Below are 21,051 nucleotides of genomic sequence, written 5' to 3'. Positions count from 1 at the left end.
TGAGAGCATCGTTACCAAAACGGAACACTTATAACGAGTTGGGGATAAATTTCTTTCTGTTTGGGTGCAGATATTAAGGTGCATGTAGCCTTCACTAAAGTAAAGTAGCCTAAATCTGCCAATTGGGCCTTTTTCAATATTTGTTCAAGGCAACACTTGGTCATTCTCTAACAAAATGACTACAGGTTGCCGCTCCTGACTGTAAAATATTTGCTATCTAAAGTATCAGGAGTAACTTCCTTTTTGTTTTTTGTTTTTTGTTCTGTTGGTTTGTTTCTTTTTTTTGGAGGTGTGTCTTAGTTTGTTTTGACTTTGCCAGATATACCTGTAGACCATTATTTCAAATATTGAAATAGTTTGATTCTATGCTAACATACATTACAGGCCCGAATAGGAGTTGCTTAATGTTGTTGAGTTCTTATGTTGCAACAATTACTGTGACTACTATAAAGTATTTTACTTGTAAAATGAGGCTCCTCTTTCTATTATTAGGAATAAAAACTCAGTTCCCTGACAGTAAACTACTCTGAATATAGAGGGGGTCCAACGGGAGTCTTTGGTGTTGAGCGTTTAATGCCATCACCAAATTACTGAGGGTATTGCTCTCAAAGCATGGGGTTGAGATGCAGGGGTGGGAGGGAGGGAGCATGTTCATGTGTATGTAAATATTTTATGTTTTTTTTGTGTGTGTATCTTTTCTGTTAAAGGGCGGTCAAAAGTTGATAAATACAATGCCACATCTAGTAATGAGTAGAGATAGTACAATACATCTCATGACTTGGAACGTCAGAGGGATAAACCAGCCTATTAAAAGAAAAAAAAATACTGAACTTCGCTAAAAGTAAAAATTGTCAAATATTATTTCTGCAGGAAACTCATATTCTCCAACAAGAAGCTATGAAACTGAGAAGGGAATGGGTTGGCCAAGTGTCATCCAGCACATATAATACCAAAAGTAGAGGGGTGGTAACTCTTTTTCACAAAAAACTTAACTTTATCATCACACAAAATATAAGTGACGCTTATGGGAGGTATGTTGGTTCTCTTAACAACATCCAAATGGCATTTATTAATATTTATGCGCCCCCCAATTCTGATGGTACTGTGTTCCATGAAATTAATAACCACATCTCAGCGCTGGGAGATATCCCTATCGTGATGGGGGGGAGGATTTTAACATTGTATTGGATAAAGTTATCGATAAATCGCCCTCTGCTCCAAGCAAAAGTAGAAATAAAGCTGAAAAAGCTTTGAATACTCTGATGAAAGTCCAAGCATTAGTGGATATATGGAGATTAACACATCCGACAGGGAAAGATTACACTTTCTATTCAATACCCCACAATTCACACTCCAGATTGGACTATTTCTTGGTGAGCAAGCCTTGGGTGGACAATACTCTGACTTGCAGTATAGGGAGTCGGCATATCTCAGACCACAGTCCAATGGAACTTGCCATAACACATTTTCAAAAATCCAGACAGCAGTTTAACTGGTGCATGTATGGGGGGGTTCACTTCAAGACAAGGAGCTGTGTAAGTTTATTAATACTGAAATTGACAACTACCTTGAACATAACATGGGCTCAGTGTCCTCATTGAGTATATTGTGGGAGGCCTTAAAAGTCTACTTAAGAGGTCAGATAATGGGATTTCAAGCCAGAAGGAAGAAACAAGAGACAGAGAAGCAACTAAAATTGGAAGCATTATTAAAAGAAGCTGAGACTGAAATGTACACGAATCCCATAACTGGAAATATTAGGAAGGTTACCAGTCTCAAATTTCAACTTAACTCCTTATATGCAAAGTCAGTGGAACATGCGTTGTTCACAACACGGGCAAAATTTTATGAGGACGGTGAACAAGCTTCTAAACTCTTGGCATGCAGACTTAAAAAAGTAAAAACTAGGAACATAATTACAGCTGTAAAAGATAAACATGACAATGTGCTGACTAATGAGAAACAAATAAACAACACCTATAAGGAATATTTTGAGTCATTATACCAATCAGAAATAACACTATCTGACCACGAAAGTGTTAACCACAAGATGGAGCTATTTCTTAATCATATACAAGTACCATCTATCAATGCTAAGGAAAAAAGTATAATAGAGGGAGATGTAACAGTAGAAGAAATAAATATAGCTGTCCTCCAAATGGCTCCCGGCAAATCACCTGGGATGGACGGCCTCCCGCAAGAATTTTACTCAAAATTTCAACACAAACTTACACCCCTACTACTGGCACACTACAATGAAGTTTTTCTAACTGGCGCTTTCTCCACAATTATTCTTCTTCCCAAGAAAGATAAAGACCCCTTGCTTTGCGGGAGCAAGCGTCCTTTGTCTATTCTAAATTGTGATATCAAGATATTGTCCAAAGTGTTGGCTAATAGGCTTGAACGGGTAATAGCTAAATTGGTTCATCCAGACCAAGTAGGTTACATTAGGCAACGGCACAGCTCCGATAACATCAGACATCTATTGAATATAAAGTGGGCAAAAAGAAACTCCCCATCTCCTACCCTGGCACTGTCCTTAGATGCTGAAAAGGCCTTTGACAGGGTGGAATGGGGTTACCTGTTTAATATACTGGAGAAATATGGGTTTGGCCCTTATTTCATCCGGTTTGTTAGTAGTTTATATTCTGGGGCCTGTGCCTCTGTTATTACAAACGGTTTAGCCTCTCACACTTTTAAACTACACAGAGGGACCAGACAGGGGTGCCCCCTATCTCCCTTGCTGTTTATCCTTGCCATGGAGCCTTATTGCTATTGCAATAAGAGAGAACTCTGATATCACAGGAGTGACGATAGCAAATAAAATTCATAAAATACTATTATATGCAGACGACATTATCTTGCTCCTCTCCCAGCCCCTACAGTCAGTTAAGAACGTCTTGGCAACAATAGATGATTTCTCCACCTTCTCTGGATACAAAGTAAATTGGTCCAAAACAGAGGCCTTCCCCCTCTTCGATCCGACATTTTTGCCTGACTTGAGTGCATTTAACATTTCCGTTCCTCAACATGGCATTACATATTTAGGCATTACATTTCCACAGGATATAAAGAACATAGCAAAAGTAAACTTTGGACACACACTTGAGGAAATTAAAAAAATACTTGGTGGAAGGGACTGAACCTATCCCTTTGGGGTAAAATATCCTCCATAAAAACGATGGTCTTCCCCAAACTATTTTATTTACTAAACATGCTGCCAATCCAAATACCTGATAATATATACAAACAAGTTAATAAACACATGCATCATTTTTTATGGAGTGGACGCAAGGCACGATTTAGCCTAACAACTTTACAAACACCCAAAGAAAAGGGAGGGTTTAATTTGCCTAATCTCCAACTATATCATTGGGCTTTCACACTTAATAAGTTTATAATGACAGTTAGATCTCCCTTACCCGAGCCATCCTGGGCTAATATCGAGCAACACTTCATCCTACCCGCTCAGTTGAAAGATGCTATACATATTAAACAGCAAGGTGTAGTGGAATAACACCCTTGTCTGAGTTTCATTTACCAGATCTGGAGGAAGATTCATAAAATTACCAGGGAAGCTGTATTACAGTCTCCATGGGTACCCCTTTGTGATAATCCGTTTTTAACTAAAGGTAAGAAGCCAATCCAATGGAAGGAGTTGTATAGAAGTGGCGTTTCAAAAGTGGCTGATTTATACACAGAGGTTGGATTCAAATCATATAATGATCTGAAAGCAGAGATGTCTCCTGTCCAATTACCTTGGTGGAAATATTTCCAATTAAAAAGTGCAGTCGAGTCCCTCAGGAATAATAGTAAAAAAAAAACGTCTGCAACACATTGAGACAAATGCTTACTAGAACGAGATCAATCTAAAATAAACACACCTGGAATCTATAAAGAACTTATTAACAAGATAACATCGAACTTTCAGGGAACAAGGAGATTGTGGAGTACAGATTTAGGGTGCGACATAACTGAAGAAGAGTGGGGTGAGGTCTGGCGCAGAGCCCATACAGTCTCCAAAGACGTTTCACTGAAATTAACACAACTCAAAACCGTGCACCGATACCACTGGACCCCTAGTAAGTTACATAGAGTAGGCCTCAGACAGACAGGCACCTGCTGGAAATGTTCCTCTGAGACAGGGACCTACCTACACATGGTCTGGGATTGTTTAAAAATTAAGAGCTTCTGGGTGGAGGTATGTCAAAAAGTAAGTGAAATAATAAGTAAGCAAATAGACCCAGTCCCCGCAGTTTGCCTGCTTGGTGTAATTTCCAGACTTGAATCTCAAGCTAACAGCAAGTGGCTGGCTACAGCTTTTGCAGTCGCTAAAAAGCTAATATACTGTAGATGGAAAGACGTTTCAGCTCCCACCACCCTAGACTGGTGTCATGCACTTGGAAAAATAGCCAAACTGGAAAAAGTCATATACAGCAACATAGGCACTGTGCACAAATATGACATAATCTGGGGCCCTTTTCTCTCTTTTATGATATGACTCGGTAATGACTCTGATCTGCGATCAAACAACTGTTCTTGAGTCATAAATGGGAAAAATAAAATAGAAAGAAAAAAAGAAAAATAGAAGAAGAAAAAAGAAAAGGGGAATATTATAATAATAATAATGCATGTATATGGTCGGCACTTGCGTATGTATGTATATACTGTATATGTGCACTTTGAGTATGTGTATTCATGTATGTGTGAGGATGGGTATATGTATGTGAGTAAGTGCTTGTATATATATATGTGTATGTGTAAGTATTTAGAGACATATATAAACAGGCAGGAATTTATAAAACACTGTATTCTCTTACTAAAAATGTATACAGGTAAATCAATAGCTCTTTAAAATGTGGAACATTGACAACATATCATGTCACAAGGAGGTTTACACCAGACCAACCCTTTTAAATATTTGTGAATATTTTGCATGTGGTCCTGTTATCTATGGCACCAATAAGGGGCTTGTCAGTCCCTAGTTTATTTCTGACATGAAAATATGTTAGGATAACATGGATGCATGAATTGTATTCTTCATTTTTGTTGTTGTTTTTTTAAAATTTATTTATTATTTATTATTTTTATTAATCAATTATTATTGACTGATATGTATGTATGTATAGGTTTGTGTGGATATATGTATGTATGAAACTGGGAACATGCGTGGGGTGGGGGTGGGGGGGGGTGGTGGGTGAGTGGGAACTTGCAGGCAGGCTTGGGAACATATAGCCTCTGAATAATTTATGTTTAGAGTTTTCCCTTGTATTTTTTTCCCATTGCCTGTTTCTGTTTTAATTAAAAAAAAAAAAAAAAAAAACATTCAATAAAAAGAGTTAAAAAAAAAAAGTAAAGTCAGTGGTGGCTTCGCCTTACCAAATTTTCTACTTTTCTTGTTGTTCTTCATCCTCTTCTGCTCTTGTATATTCATCTGTTCCAAAAAAGCTGTTTAAGCAATATCTTTTAACTACTAATCCATATTTGGCCTGTAACCTACATGCAAAAAAAATTATTTAAAAAATCTGATGGAAAAATCTCATTTGATTTCTTTTCACAGCCAAACCATTCCCATATCGCACACAACTGAGCCAGTCTAAACAGAGTTGATACACACTGTTAAACAGTACGCGTCCATGGCACTAGATTCTCAGCTTTGTAATGATTTGGGGGAATATGTGATAAAACTATTAAGGGTACAGTTATGTCATGTTTGAGTGATAGTAAGGGGCCGGTTTTAGACAAATTTGCCAGAGACGATTCTTTTTCCCAGTGAGAGAGAGAAGCTGTTCTCCCTGTTGAAAGTTTCTGTGTTTGATCAACTTTGAAACTATTTAGAGTCGAAAAAAGTTACATGTTGTTGCCTTGAGTGAAATGGCGGAGAAGAAGAACAATTAGAGAATGTAAAACAAGATTTCAAGGTGTAAAATTAACAAATGACAAAACTTACCAGAACAGAAATAAAAAAAAACAGAGGTCACTTGAATGATTATAATGAATTTATTTTGGAGGAGGAGGACAGGTATTAGGAAGTGATTTTTTGGTGTTCTTCAGCTTTGATCTGTGATAAGCTGAGGGATCCGACTGTAAATGTCCTGATTCAGGTTTTCAGAAGATCCCGAGGAGCTCTTTGTTCTGACAGACACCTCCTCTTTAACTCTTAATGGAAGGAGACAAACTGCTGCTGACCTGTTAGTGACCTCATTACTTCCTCTCTCTCCGTCTCTCTCTTCCTCTCTCTCTCTCTCTGTCTCTCTGTCTGTGTGTGTGTGTGTGTGTGTGTGTGTGTGTGTGTGTGTGTGTGTGTGTGTGTGTGTGTGTGTGTGTGTGTGTGTGTGTGTGTGTGTGTGTGTGTGTGTGTGTGTGTTGTTTTGTAAAGACTAACAAACCTGATAATGTTTATTCCATGGGTTTTCTCTGATCAATGTTTTCATTAATTAAGTCAATTTTAACTTGATTCCATTTGGGTTTTTTTTTTTAATTGTAAAGTACTTTTAGAGTTGTTGTTTTTTTTTTTGTTTTTTTTTACCAGAACAACATCAGAACACAAATAAAACTATATCATATATGTTTCATTCAAAAGTGTTTGTTTTTTTTACTAATAAAATCTTAAATCAGTGAAAGTTTGTCTCCTTTTTTTAATGATTATTAATAATAATAATTATTGTTATGAGGCTGTGGTGTATTTATTTGTAAAGTGGCAATTCATAACAAATGTCTCCTCCAGACTCTTTCTTTCTTATAAGTCTGAGTTGTTGTTGTATAAAAGAACACAATGAAACTTTGTTGGCAGCAAAGTTGTACAGAAGCATTTTAATACAATGTTGTCAAATGTAAAAAAAGAACTGTGTAGTTGTGATTAAAAGAGCATTGACAAATAGCTAATAGACAGCAGATAAACTTAAATAACAAGTATTGTTCAGTGAAGGAATAATAGACAGTTAAAATGCAGTCACTAAATAAATCATTATGGAACAGTCGCTGTATAAATAGATAAACTGTCATTGTGCAGTGACACAATCAATCAATAAATACCATTGCAGGAATTTGTACCAGTAATTTGTGTACAAATAAACAACTGAAAGCATTAAAATAACAATAAACAAGATCAATCCTTAAATATAATACATTTTCAAAATATAGGCTATGGGAAAATAAAACAATCAGAAATTTTAATGCAATTCAATTATTGAAGTATTTACAGGGAGGACTTTTTCAGTTATGAGTTGTTTATTAAGTCATTTAATAAATGTTTCCATGTTATTAATATGTAATAAAAGGAACATCTCTTAGGTATGAAATTATTACATTTGTGTGTAAAAAAAAAAACTTTGTTTCAACAATTATTTTGAGTTGAAAAGACAACTGCAGAATTGTAAAAAAACAAAATCTGTTATTAATACAAGAAAAATACGTTTTTATTTTCCATCAAAGGCAGATTGATGATTAACCTAACAACAGAGAAATCAATCAATGTGTATTAGTATGTTGTTAATTCATAACAAATGTTAACGGAAGACACAGTTGAGCAGAAATCTGCAGAAAGCGTGTTGCGCTTGAAAAGTGGGATAGAGGGAAATGCAGAAAGAAGGAGAGGAGAGACAAACAGCAACAACGGATGAGATATATTTATAAGCTCAAGTCCACAGTGTGATGATGGTGAAAGTAGGCTATTAGCAGTAACATGTAAGTGATAGTCTGATCAGTATATTAACATTAACTGTAATATTGATGACACGGGGATCATGTTAATTATTAGGTTATAGAAGTTGAAGTTGAGCAGCTCTAAGATTCACTTTAATATAGAAATGTGGTCTCAATTCTGCTCAAATGATTGTTTTATCACTTTGAGTTATTGTCAGATCATTTTTGTTTGACAATTGACTTTCAAACCAACAAATCATTTAAGGGGGTTCTAAAAATTACGAATAATGTAGACCTACCTAAGAATTATATCCTTTGTTTTAGAATTTAGAATTTCGAAGTTCTTGATTAATTAATGAAAGCAACAAAACCTAGCAGATTGAAAACACGTTGTATTCTTTAAACATAGTTTGCTTAATTATTATTGTTATTATTATTAGCCTATTAGTATTATTATTATTATTATTATTATTTTGTTCTTTTTTTAAGAGAACCTCAAGAAGTAGGCCAAAAAGCGGGATATAGGCCTATATAATTATTGGCCATAAAATAATAATAAATCAATGAGAGGATAACGCTGTCGTCTCTCTGACTGACGACATGTTAGTCTTTTTTCGTTGCTCATTTATAAGTTTGACTCCTCTCCTTTGATGGAGCCTTTGAAATGCAGCAGCGGACTGTAATGCAAATGAAGGCCGAGAGAGAGACCACAGGCCGGAGGAGGGAGGAGGGAGGAGGTGGGGGATGGATTCATGTGACTGGGGGTGTCAGAGTGGGTAACCTGTTCATTTCATGTAGCCTAATAGAAAATAAATGATAACATACGGTTTATGTTTGTGATAGAAAATGAGGTGGATGAAGTGGAGAGGGAGAGAGAGAGAGAGAGAGAGAGAGAGAGAGAGAGAGAGAGAGAGAGAGAAAGAGAGAGAGAGGCAGACAGAGAGAGAGAGAGAGAGCGATAGAAGAGGAGGTGCGGGAGGGGGGGGGGGCGGGGGGGGGAGATAAGAGTAATAAAACGTCCCATGTGACTGCAGCAGTTTTAAAATGCAGCTGATGGAGAGACACACACACAAACAGGCGCGCGCACACAGAGGACAGGTGAAGGTGTGGGCAGGTAGACAGCACAGAGACAGAAAGATCTCATTTTACCTGCAGCTCAGGTGAGAGAGGGGAGAGAAAGGCTGGAGCCGCAGTGTGCAGAGGGAGCCCCCTCACCTGGAAACATGTACGTCAGTTACCTGCAGCTGGACAAGGACCCCGTCATGTACCCGCACCAGACCTCCGTCACCCGCCACCCGGGCATCAGCCTCAGCCCGCAGAACTTTGTCCCCGGCCCGCCACAGTACTCGGACTTCGCCGGCTACCACCACCACCATCACCCCGGCCTCAACAATGACCTGCACCCGGCGCAGCAGGCCGGGCCGGGCGGCGGCGGCGGCTGGAGCCAGGTATACCCGCCTCCTCCGCCCGCCCGGGACGACTGGTCCTCGCATCACTACGCCGCTGCCGCCGCGGCCGCCGCAGCCGGGGGGGCACCCTCCTCCGGGCCCGGTGCGGTGGGTTCCACGCTCGGCTTCAGTCCCCCAGAGTTCTCCGGACAGCCGACCGCGCTGCTGTCCGCGTCCCTGAACGCGTCTGCGGGGCAGTTGTCCCCCGGATCCCAGCAGAGGAGGAACCCGTATGACTGGATCCGACGCAGCTCTGCACCGCCCTCCAACCCAAGTAAGACACTTGTTACACTACTATTAGTTTTGAATTGATAGCCTAATGTAGCCTGTAAACACGAACTAGGCCGATCCCAATTTACGTGAGATAATATAAAAATAGGCTATTCCTTTAACATTTCATCAATAGGCTATTTAGGCCCTTTCCCCAAAAAAACAAATAGTCTATCTAATTTGACTATGCCTGTTCCTTCTCTTTATGAGTGAGGATATTTTCTGATATTGAACACTGATCACACTTTGCAGTTAGTAAAACAAACAGAGCTGACAGACTGGTTAATATTTTAATATGAGGCTGATAGCAGCAGCAGTGATACTCAAATGTTTCTACTTTCATTCAGCAGATAGCAGCAGACTGGAAGGAAGCAGACTTTGACTTTCTTATATTCCTAATGGTGTGAATCAAATAGCCTATGTCAGCTGTTCATTACGGTTTTATTTTCTTGAGCTGACCTTTATTATAGCCTATAGGTTACATAATGAACGACTCATGGGCAGCTTTATTAAATCCATTCAAGTTTATTAGTCTTTTCATAATATTCTAGTGCACATGTGGCTAAAAACCTAAGTAGGCCTATTGTCGTTGAACACTAAGTAATTGTCGTGTATGGGGATAATTCAGCTATTTGATTATAACACCATATAGGCTTTCTTAATTTTTTAGGCTATCTTACATTGCTTATTTTTTTTAGAATAAATCTCTCCCCCAGCTCCATCGACACATTTTCTACAGTCTCTATATCAATAAGATAAAAATCTATCAAATAAAATGTGAAACATGCAGGTTCATGGAGGTGAAATATTCCCACGCGTCCAGCCCTGTCTCGTGGGGATCAAACGTGTGAAGCCGGTCTGGAGGCGCTCTGAAGCCGTTGTGATGTAAATGTTTCCCCGCTGGATGTGACTCCGGGCTGCTCAGCTCGCTCTTTGTGCTCCACTTGTTTCTGGGAGGAGAAAACACGAGTTTACAAGACAGCTCTCACTTTGAAGTGTGAAGTCTGACCCCGGTGTGTGCGTGTGTGTGTGTGTGTGTGTGTGTGTGTGTGTGTGTGTGTGTGTGTGGGTGTGGGTGTGGGTAGGCGTGTGTGTATGCGTTTCGCCTGGATTTATCCCACCAGGTGCAGTCAGAAGTGTAGGCTATACCCTGAATTTATTAAAGGCCAATATAAACTAAAAATGTGGTTTAGAAATACTTAAAATGTCATACCTATAACTTTAAGTATAACACCAAAATCACCTAAAAATGTTGGAAATATATATTGTATAATAACATTGTAATGATTGAATTGTGAATGTGTTATTCACTAAAATATTGAAGTTAGCAAGTTTGTATCGCATTTAAATGACTTAAAATAGTGCTAGTTCTATGACTGATAAATAGATACCACCAGGATCAATAAAGTGTTATCTTTACCTGTAAGCTTTTATCATAGGCAATTTATTTGATGACATTTTAAATTTTCAACACAAATCTATAAGAAAATGTATGTGGGAAATATAAAGGAGAAAATTTATAATGTATAAAAATAAAGTAGCCCATAAATACCTTCAAATTGTACAGAATTATTAAAATAACTTACGTTGTTAAACTATTGACAGTTCGACTACTCTTTAGTTTTGGTCTGTCAACTCAGGGAGCACCGATTGCGGATTCACCTGCCAAAGAAAATGGTCCCTAACAAATGCACTGTTTCCCGTTTTAGTTTGATAAAATATACATTGTGCCACTGTTTCAGAAAATAACCAATTACTAAAAAAGACACAACATACAGTAGTTTCATTTCTATAAAAAAAAGAAGAGATTTACATCTTTAATCACAAACAGGTTGAATACACAAGTCTGCAGATTAAATTCTATGAAAGATAACGCAGAGTAATGCCAGGAATAATATCTTATTATTTTCTCAGTTTTTTGTGCTTAGATGTTGGAGCTTTTTTTAAATTATTAATTTGAACACTTTGCCAGTATGAGCAGCTCCTCTAATTCTTTTTTATGCATTAAATGTGGAAAAATCACATGTTCACAAACAAAGAAAGCTTTTTTGAATGTGCAGCTGACTTCTATAAGATTTCATTTGTGTACTGTTTAAAAAAAAGCATGAATGTATTTACATTGTATGTGGTTGATTTGAGAAAGGTGAAGCAAAAATGGGACATAGTTTTATTGCTTCAGAGTTATCTTCTCTATGGCCTTGACTTACAGAGTTTCTCTTACTTCACAGGAGGTCAGGTGTGTTCGAGCTTTCAGGGAAATCTGAGTTTCCTTGTTTGAAGCTGACTTCCTGTAAACTGGTTATTACAGGAATTCAAATGAGTTATGAGAGTAGAACCTGCTCACATAATACATTAGTAATTAATTAGAGAGGACAGCAGTAAAATATATATATATTTTTTTAAACATTTTTTTTTCTTCAGTTAAAACTAAACCGTAATAGGCAGCAGTTTTACCCCTTTAAATCTCTTAAAGGGATAGCTTGGTATTCGGTAGCCTACCTGTCTAGACGATCTCTTAAAGGGGCCACAGTGACTGGCATTGTGGCTAATAAACTTACTATTGATAAATACCTCATAACTCCACTTCAAAAATACTGAACTATGCCTTTAATGAAGCAATATCCACTGAATGAAATAATAAAATGGATGTAACTCATCAGACATTAAGGAAACATGCTGGGTTGAAGTGCTGGCTTATCTGATAACAATTCAGCCGCACTATGACCTTCTAAGTTTTGATTCCGGTCCGCTATGGTCTGTATGTGTTTTGACCAGAGAAGCGAGGCGGTTTTAAGGCAACCTGCCCCTCGGTTTGCTGATGAGACCAGCTATCACGACAAACCAGCAGGTGTTGCCAGTCGCAAACTGGTTTAGCTATAACTGATTCTGCTGGACCTCAAAAGCCTCTGCATATTTCTTATAAGCTCCACGACTAGAAAAGTGGTAAGACTAGGATTAATATTGGAGATGCTTTTTTAAAAGTGGAGAGAGGTTAGAACTCAGAAAGGTTTTTAGACCGATGCAGAGCTGGATAAACACTGAAGCTTTCTGTGTCCGCAACATGGCAACCTCTGCGCATCTGCTCTAGGGAGGAGGGGGCGGATGGAGACAGCTCTCTCTTTATGTTTTTTTATTTCAACTGCAGAACCCATTTAAACGCTACGTGTCAGAGTTACTGATTGTTTCTTTAAAGTAACGCAACCTGTACAGATAGTTATGTCCTCAGTATCGTTTCGGAGAACAATGAATTTAGAGTTTTACATTCTGATTGAGTTTTCTTTTTTTGTGTGTCAATCACCGATTGTCTATTTTAGGCCAAAAATTATAGTAAAAAAAAAAAAAAAAGATTGTTGATTTTATTTCTGAAATTGTGGAAAAAGTTTTGGAACCTTCAGACAACGATAATACAGAATTAAAATAAAATAAAATGTCTTTACATTTAAATGACCAATATAGGCACCCCTAAGACTGGCAGGCCATCATGCTCTTATGTCAGGATCAACAAACATGAGGAGCACAGTTCAGAGCTGTAACAACGTTTCAGATTTGGCACCAAAACTTGTTAAAAGTTAAAAGAAAAGGTTGTGGTTTTAAGATTAGATTGGCACGTTATACGTGTGAGTTAATAACATCGGCCTTTTTCGAGCAACATGATGTTCATGACTTATGTTATGTACCTCTGAGTAATCTAATGTACATGCGAGTTATGTTATGTATTGAGATTTATCACATGGCTTACATTATTATTCATGTGAAAGTTATATATCACAGGAGAAACTTTATGTGAGTTAGGTTTTGGATGTAAAAGTTAAATTATTTATGTTGGTTATAAAAAACAGTTTTATACATTTGACTTGTATGTGAACTATATGTTTGGAGTGAGAGTTATGTAATATAGGAGAGCTATGCCATGGGTGTGACCTACATTACTTACTTGAGTTATGTTATGTTTATGACTCATGTAACATGTGAGCTATGTTCTACTTGTGACCTAAATCAAGGATGTGAATTTCACCATGAATGTGACCTTTTTTACATTCGTGTGCTTCATTGCATATTTGAGTCGTGTAATGTACGGGACTTCAATTATAACGATCTGTGTTTTGCTTGTGAGCAATATGATGCTGGTGAAAGTTACATGATGTGTTTGAACAACATTAAGTATGTAGAGCTACGTTATGTGAGTGACTTTATGTAGGAAAGCTACATTAAGTGTGTGAGAAACGGCCCGTCAATGAAATAGTCTACATTCATTATGTAAGCTATGTTGACTACATTTGGTATAGCCTGTGAGCTATATGTTATGCTTTTGAAGTTTACATTATTTATGTGAGCAAAGTCAGATATGTGAGCTATGTTATTTATTTTTGATACATTTTGCTTGTGAGCAATGTTACGTATGTTAATATTACTTACATTATGTCTTTACATTAAACACACATTTAGTTAGCGTTAAAGTGTGTAGATAAGCATTGTTTTAAGTGAAAGTGAAATCAAACATGGGAGTAACTTCACTTATTGTAGTTACATAATGTACTTGAAAGATAGTTCATGTATGGGAGTTATTTTATGTCTGTGAGAGTAATATAAGCTACGTATCGCAGTCTGTTACGCATCTCTGAAACACAGATGGACTTCAGCATGTGCAGAGTAAACCTTTGCTTTTGCTCTGAGACAGACTGAAGAGCTTTTTGATTTACGCTCCTTCATTAGCGTCTCCTTTCTTTTAGCTGTTAATCTGAAACTGTTGGTTTTTTACTTTCTGACAAATGAAGCAGAAACTCCACAGTTCACACAGATGTTCAACCTGAAACTAAAATGTTTGAGTTGTAAATCTGCCCGGTGAGTGTTTAGAGGACAGCCGGCGTTTAAAGAAGAGAGACACATCACTTATTAAAGTGTTGTGTGTTCAGTGTTAATATTGATTCAGACCGTGTTAAAGACAGCTGAGGGTATTTTAATGAACTTCAACACATACGTCCCCTTTGTGATGTCGCTTTCACTAGTGAAAAAATAATAATGTTTCACACATGCATTAAAAACCCTAAAAATATCCAAAAATGTTCATGGTGAGCTGCTTGTGTGAATGCAAAAAGCAAACTTTTTTATTTATCGCCTGACTTTAAGCAGAATTTTTTTCTGCAATAATGTTAATAGTATGACTTGAGAAGCAGAAAAATGTCCATCCAAAAGTCTGCAATAGATGTTTGCAGCAGTACTTAGTTTAGAAATAAATGAACATTTGTGTTTATTCAGACACTTTTGGGAAACTCTCTTGTCAGAAGCAACTTACAAACAAGGTATGATGCAACAGAAGACCCCTGAACATGTCTAGTACATTTCAGGTGTGCTTCTGTGACAACAAGTCACAAAGCTTGTAAATGCATAAAGTAACATATACATAAGTGCTTTGCAAGCATCAAATTATATCACACCTTCTTTTTTGATTCTGAAGATTTTGCAAACATTGTGTATTGAACTCTTCATTTAGATCATATGTCATATATTTACAATGACTTAAAAAAAAAAAACACTCAGTTTTATGGAAAGCTTATACTATTGTGCAGAATTTAATACATACCTCACCCAAAATTCAACCAATGACATAGTTATTGCAAATTTCATGAAATGCTCATTAATGCAGTTTTAGCAGCTGTGTCCTCTGTCAGTGTCGAGGTTTAACAGTAAGTCGGTAACACATGAGTTGATAAATGAATAAAAGCAGATAGAGCTCAGTTCATGCAAATGGAGCAGCAGCAGGGAGTATTTGAATACAGGAGACATGGTGAGAACACTCAGCTGCATCAGTGTGTCCAGAAACAGTGACGTAGCTTTTATGAGCGCAGTTTATAACACAATATAAAATACTATACTCCATTCTTGTTTTTACTAAGTGACAGCTGTACACTGATTTTGTGCTGAATCAGTTAATTCACTTTGACTTTCTGTTTAATGCTAGATCTCCAGAACTGAATGACAACATGTTTGTGTCAGCAAACGACTAAAAACTACTAATAATGATCTCATTATTTAACTTCCTTACTGGTGGTGTTACAAAGCTCATTAGAAAATCCCTGTCCAGGACCAAAAACCTGCAGTGTCCGTGTGAGCTGGATGTTCCTGAAGCTGAAGTTAGCAGCTATGTCCTGCTTTGTAATCAATGGGTTCTAAGGACAGTGACAGGCTAAGTCAGTGGTACTCAACCTTGCCCTACTCATTCTTTCTTCCTTAAAAACAATTAGCATTTGATAATAGGGATACTAGTTATAGTTTATTAAGCAATACAAAAGTATGATGTATAATGTTTCCCACTTTTCCAATAGGCAGTGGAGTTGGTGAAGTGGGTGAGGGGCAGGAATCTTTCTCTAATTTTATTAGGGTTAGTTTATAGACTAATTGAATCTGATTGAATCTGCTCATCTTACTTCCCTTGCTTTCTCTTCATTCTCTCATCTTCACACACACACAATCACTCACTCACGCACGCACGCAAGCACACAAATACACTTGCACACCGCAGCTTGTCACAGTGTCCTATCTCATCCCGCCTCATTACGTCGTGTTGTTTTTTGTTTGTGTGTTTTTTTTTGTTTTTTTTTACACTATTCATTAGTACACTAAAGACACTCAAATAAGATTAGTTTGAAATGTTTCATTTGGTATTTCATTATCACATCAGGTGATCCATATGTGTGGAGGCTTGTTGATAATGACGAATCCCAATACTCATCATAATCTACAAGTGCAGGACAGCATTGGCAGAGAGCAGCAGCAGAAAATCCATTAAACGAAGCCACGAAGAGTTCCAGTTTAAACATGAGACATTCCAGCTCAATGTGTGCATTTACTGGCGGGAGGTACCAGATTAAATATACAGATTACAGATTATATACAGGACGGCCTTCTTGAGTGTCGTCAATATAGGGGAAACACTGTAAGTGGTTGGTGGGATTTGAAATTAATCATTTCTGCTGACAGTGTTCCCTTTGTAAATCATTTTTGGGGTAAGCGCAGCAAGAAAAAAAAAAGTTTTTTCGCCTCTTTGTCCTGCATGCTGGCAGGCCGAATCTGCGTCTGGACAGAAGCAATTTAAGGCATGTTTACATGAGAACTATCCTCTGAAAACTGAGTAGTTTTTCGGTTATCGTCTTCAAAAAAGTTTCGCTGCCAAGCGACAAAATTTGGATTACCAACACGACTGAAAACGATGCCGTACACATGCCAGACCTGTGATTGGCAGTGTGACTTTCTAATGAGACAACATGCGCACATACTCTCCCTTCAACAAAAATAAACTACATAGAATGTAAATTTAAAGAAAAAGTCGATTGGGATTGAGCAGCACAAACGGAACTCGGGAGTCCGCCATTGTTGTTGTAGTCCACCAACTCGTGCATGAATATTCGCTGAAACCTTAATGTAGGCCTGCGATGAGCCTACTCGCATTATGGCTATTGTCTGCCACCATTTTTGGAAAGAACAGTTTTTACCAGATTACACGGCGACAGCGATGGTGCCTTTTTCAATGGTAAGTACTCTGGGTTTTTCAAAACATTGCATTTTCACACTACCAAAACACTAATCCAGTGTATTGAAAGATTCCCTTTAACATATTCTTGTTAACTTTAAGTGTTTGTGCTTTACAGATGGAAAGACGCGGACTCAAGACAAGTACCGGGTGGTTTACACGGACCACCAGCAGCTGGAGCTGGAGAAAGAGTTTCACTACAGCAAATACATCATCATCCGGAGGAAGGCGGAGCTCGCCACAGCGCTCGGCCTATCAGAGAGACAGGTACAATACAAACAAAATCTTAATACAAATACATGTTATTCTTTAGGAGTGTTCAAAATATTGGACTGCACTGACAATCACATGGATTTAAAGACAAAATAATTGGAGCTCCTTCCTGCTGACTGGCTCATCAAAAAGTTTAGCTTCTGTCAGCTAAACTACAAGCTGACAGAAGAATATGTTCTGTGGACTTATACCCACCTGAGGGATCTTGGATGTTTCATCACTAAGATAATTGTGTGTCTTTGTTAGAGGAAGGGGCGGGACGTCACCATATCAATACAGTTTATGGGTGATATAGTATAGCTTATACTATAGGTTTATAGCATGATATAGTTTAAACCAACGTCAGCATGTTAGCATGCAAATCATAGCATTTATTCCAAAGTGGGTGCTTAAGGCAATGACATTGAACCTCCAATAAAAGATAAAAGAAACTTTATTTGGTCTAAAAGATGCAAAAACACAACAAAGGTTAACATTTACTCCTGACTCTTGTATTGTTTCCTTTTGTTGTCTAGAGATAAAAAAATGTTTCCTTCCATTCCAGGTGAAAATTTGGTTCCAGAACCGGCGGGCAAAGGAGCGCAAGATGAACAAGAAGAAGCTCCAGCAGCCGGCTTCTTCTACGACCACGCCAAACCCGCCCAACGGCACCAACGGCAGCGGAGGTGGCGGTGGGCTCCATGGAAACGGTGGAAGCGGTGTGGGCATGGTGACGAGCAGCAGTGGCAACAACGGGCTGGTTTCACCTTCATCCCTGCCTTTGAGCATCAAAGAGGAATACTGAGGAAAAAAAGATGTTCTATTTGACGATGACGTTGGGGATGAGGACTAAAAAAAAAAAAATCTCCCCAATGAACTCAAAGACTTGTTGTCATCCTGCAGTTTGCCAACTTGAAGCTTTAACTTGGTAAAAAACTTGAGAAATGTTCACCGGCAGCAGTCTTACTTCTCCCACAAGACTGTTGGTGAAAAGAAATCCTGAATGTGAACAGATGTGTGCTTGCTCGGATGTCGTCAAAAGGACGTTCAGCATCTTTGTTTGCTTATTAACAGCGAACTGACGAACTTCCTCCTCACCACCTGATCCATGACTGGGTCCAGCTTGTTTTTCACAAAGATGTCAAAATGATGTTTAAAATGATGTGCAAGATTTGTCAGATATTTCCATTTGATGGATCTGATGCAGCCACAAAAGCATGACGTTGCTATGAACATTTCTTTCCATTAAATGTTATCTAGCTGAAAGAAAATCTGCAGATACAGATAATGACCCACATTGTAAGACAGTGTGGAATATGTTTGTTTGTTTTTTTAAACCTAAAGCTACTTAAAGAAGGGTTTGCAGGGGTTTATTTTTGGCTTCATGATGAATAATAAAAAAATATGTGTACCATGCTTCATTGAGAATTTTTTTCACTACCCATAAAGGACAATAACACTCAGTGATAGTAGCAGAATCACTTTATGATCTTGTGTATAATTCAGAAAACAAACTCTAAACTCGATAACTCCTGAGAACAATAAAAGCAGCAAAGCTGGACGAGCCTCTGCCTTTGGACCTTTAACAGATTTTTGTTAACTTTACGTGTTTGTGCTTTACAGATGGAAAGACGCGGACTAAAGACAAGTACCGGGTGGTTTACACGGACCACCAGCGGCTGGAGCTGGAGAAAGAGTTTCACTACAGCAAATACATCACCATCCGGAGGAAGGCGGAGCTCGCCACAGCGCTCGGCCTATCAGAGAGACAGGTACAATACAAACAAAATCTTAATACAAATGCATGTTATTCTTTAGGAGTGTTCAAAATATTGGACTGCACTAACAATCACATGGATTTAAAGACAAAATCATTGGAGCTCCTCCCTGCTGACTGGCTGGAGATTAAGTCTGAAACCCCGCCTCCTCCATGTTAAACAGATTGGACATGATTCAAACTATATAGTTGAAATACACATCAAATATTTTTTCTTCCAACGTGGTTTCTTTCATTATAGGTAGTTCTTTTCATGCAGATTTATGTCCAAGTGTACATTGTTCTGAGTAGTTTAGTTTTAGTTATTTGATTAAAAAAAAAAGCTGATGAAACATCTGTTGACAATTGTGGCCCCTGTAATGTTCTTTACAGGCATATTATAATAGAGGAGGAAAGGCAAGTGGGAACAAAACAAAAACTAACAATACCATCACTGAATTTCCATTAGTGGGAGTCTAAACTACAAGCTGACAGAAGAATATGTTCTGTGTTTCATCACTAAGATAATTGTGTGTCTTTGTTAGAGGAAGGGGCGGGACGTCACCATATCAATACAGTTTATGGGTGAGCATGATATAGTTTAAATCAACGTCAGCATGTTAGCATGCAAATCATAGCATTTATTCTTAAGTGGGTGCTTAAGGCAATGACATTGAACCTCCAATAAAAGATAAAAGAAACTTTATTTGGTCTAAAAGATGCAAAAACACTACAAAGGTTAACATTTACTCCTGACTCTTGTATTGTTTCCTTTTGTTGTCTAGAGATAAAAAGAAATGTTTCCTTCCATTCCAGGTGAAAATTTGGTTCCAGAACCGGCGGGCAAAGGAGCGCAAGATGAACAAGAAGAAGCTCCAGCAGCCGGCTTCTTCTACGACCACGCCAAACCCGCCCAACGGCACCAACGGCACCAACGGCACCAATGGCAGCGGAGGCGGCGGTGGGCTCCATGGAAACGGTGGAAGTGGTGTGGGCATGGTGACGAGCAGCAGTGGCAGCAACGGGCTGGTTTCACCTTCATCCCTGCCTTTGAGCATCAAAGAGGAATACTGAGGAAAAAAAGATGTTCTATTTGACGATGACGTTGGGGATGAGGACTAAAAAAAAAAAAAAATCTCCCCAATGAACTCAAAGACTTGTTGTCATCCTGCAGTTTGCCAACTTGAAGCTTTAACTTGGTAAAAACTTGAGAAATGTTCACCAGCAGCAGTCTTACTTCTCCCACAAGACTGTTGGTGAAAAGAAATCCTGAATGTGAACAGATGTGTGCTTGCTCGGATGTCGTCAAAAGGACGTTCAGCATCTTTGTTTGCTTATTAACAGCAAACTGACGAACTTCCTCCTCACCACCTGATCCATGACTGGGTCCAGCTTGTTTTTCACAAAGATGTCAAAATGATGTTTAAAATGATGTGCAAGATTTGTCAGATATTTCCATTTGATGGAACTGACGCAGCCACAAAAGCATGACGTTGCTATGAACATTTCTTTCCATTAAATGTTATCGAGCTGAAAGAAAATCTGCAGATACAGATAATGACCCACATTGTAAGACAGTGTGGAATATGTTTGTTTGTTTTTTTTTAAACCTAAAGCTACTTAAAGAAGGGTTTGCAGGGGTTTATTTTTGGCTTCATGATGAATCAATAAAAAATATGTGTACCATGCTTCATTGAGAAATGTTTTCACTACCCATAAAGGACAATAACACTCAGTGACAGTAGCAGAATCACTTTATGATCTTGTGTATAATTCAGAAAACAAACTCTAAACTTGATAACTCCTGAGAACAATAAAAGCAGCAAAGTTGGACGAGCCTCTGCCTTTGGACTTGTTTTCTCTTCTTTACATTTTATTTTTCTCAGTTTAGTTGTTATATTAATTCACTAAATTCCTGTTTGATACGGAGCCCCTAAAGGATAATGGGCAGAAATAACATTTTAAATGAGATGTGCATGGAAAACTATATTCACACACACTGAAACAAGTCTGTGAGCAAGAGAACGTTTGCCATTCTTATGAGAACGTTTTGCTTGCGCACGACAAAGTTTCTCATGATCACTAGAAAGTACTGTGTGTGCACCAGAAAGTTTCAGCCATCCCGTCTCAGAGGACGAGCCAGAAGCTATTTT

General features: G+C 38.2%; 1 protein-coding gene across 2 annotated transcripts; it reads left to right on the top strand.

Moving 5' to 3' along the window:
* Positions 1–8,700: 8,700 nt before the first annotated feature.
* cdx1b (caudal type homeobox 1 b) lies at positions 8,701–20,735 on the top strand. Of its 2 annotated transcripts, none has more exons than XM_020648928.3 (3): positions 8,701–9,366; positions 17,009–17,157; positions 17,708–18,558. In XM_020648928.3, the coding sequence occupies exons 1-3, from the start codon at positions 8,868–8,870 to the stop codon at positions 17,945–17,947; spliced, it is 888 nt and encodes a 295-aa protein (XP_020504584.2). In that variant the 5' UTR covers positions 8,701–8,867; the 3' UTR covers positions 17,948–18,558. The 2 variants fall into 2 exon arrangements, with proteins under 2 accessions (XP_020504584.2, XP_020504583.2); XM_020648927.3 differs by lacking the exons at positions 17,009–17,157; positions 17,708–18,558 and adding exons at positions 18,766–18,914; positions 19,715–20,735 and having other exon boundaries at positions 8,702–9,366.
* The last annotated feature ends 316 nt before the right edge of the window (positions 20,736–21,051 follow it).

This window comes from Labrus bergylta, chromosome 14 (genome assembly GCF_963930695.1).
Source record: "Labrus bergylta chromosome 14, fLabBer1.1, whole genome shotgun sequence".
Classification (NCBI taxonomy): domain Eukaryota; kingdom Metazoa; phylum Chordata; class Actinopteri; order Labriformes; family Labridae; genus Labrus; species Labrus bergylta.
Note: the sequence above shows the minus strand (reverse complement) of the source record. Positions and strands in the feature narration are given on the sequence as shown.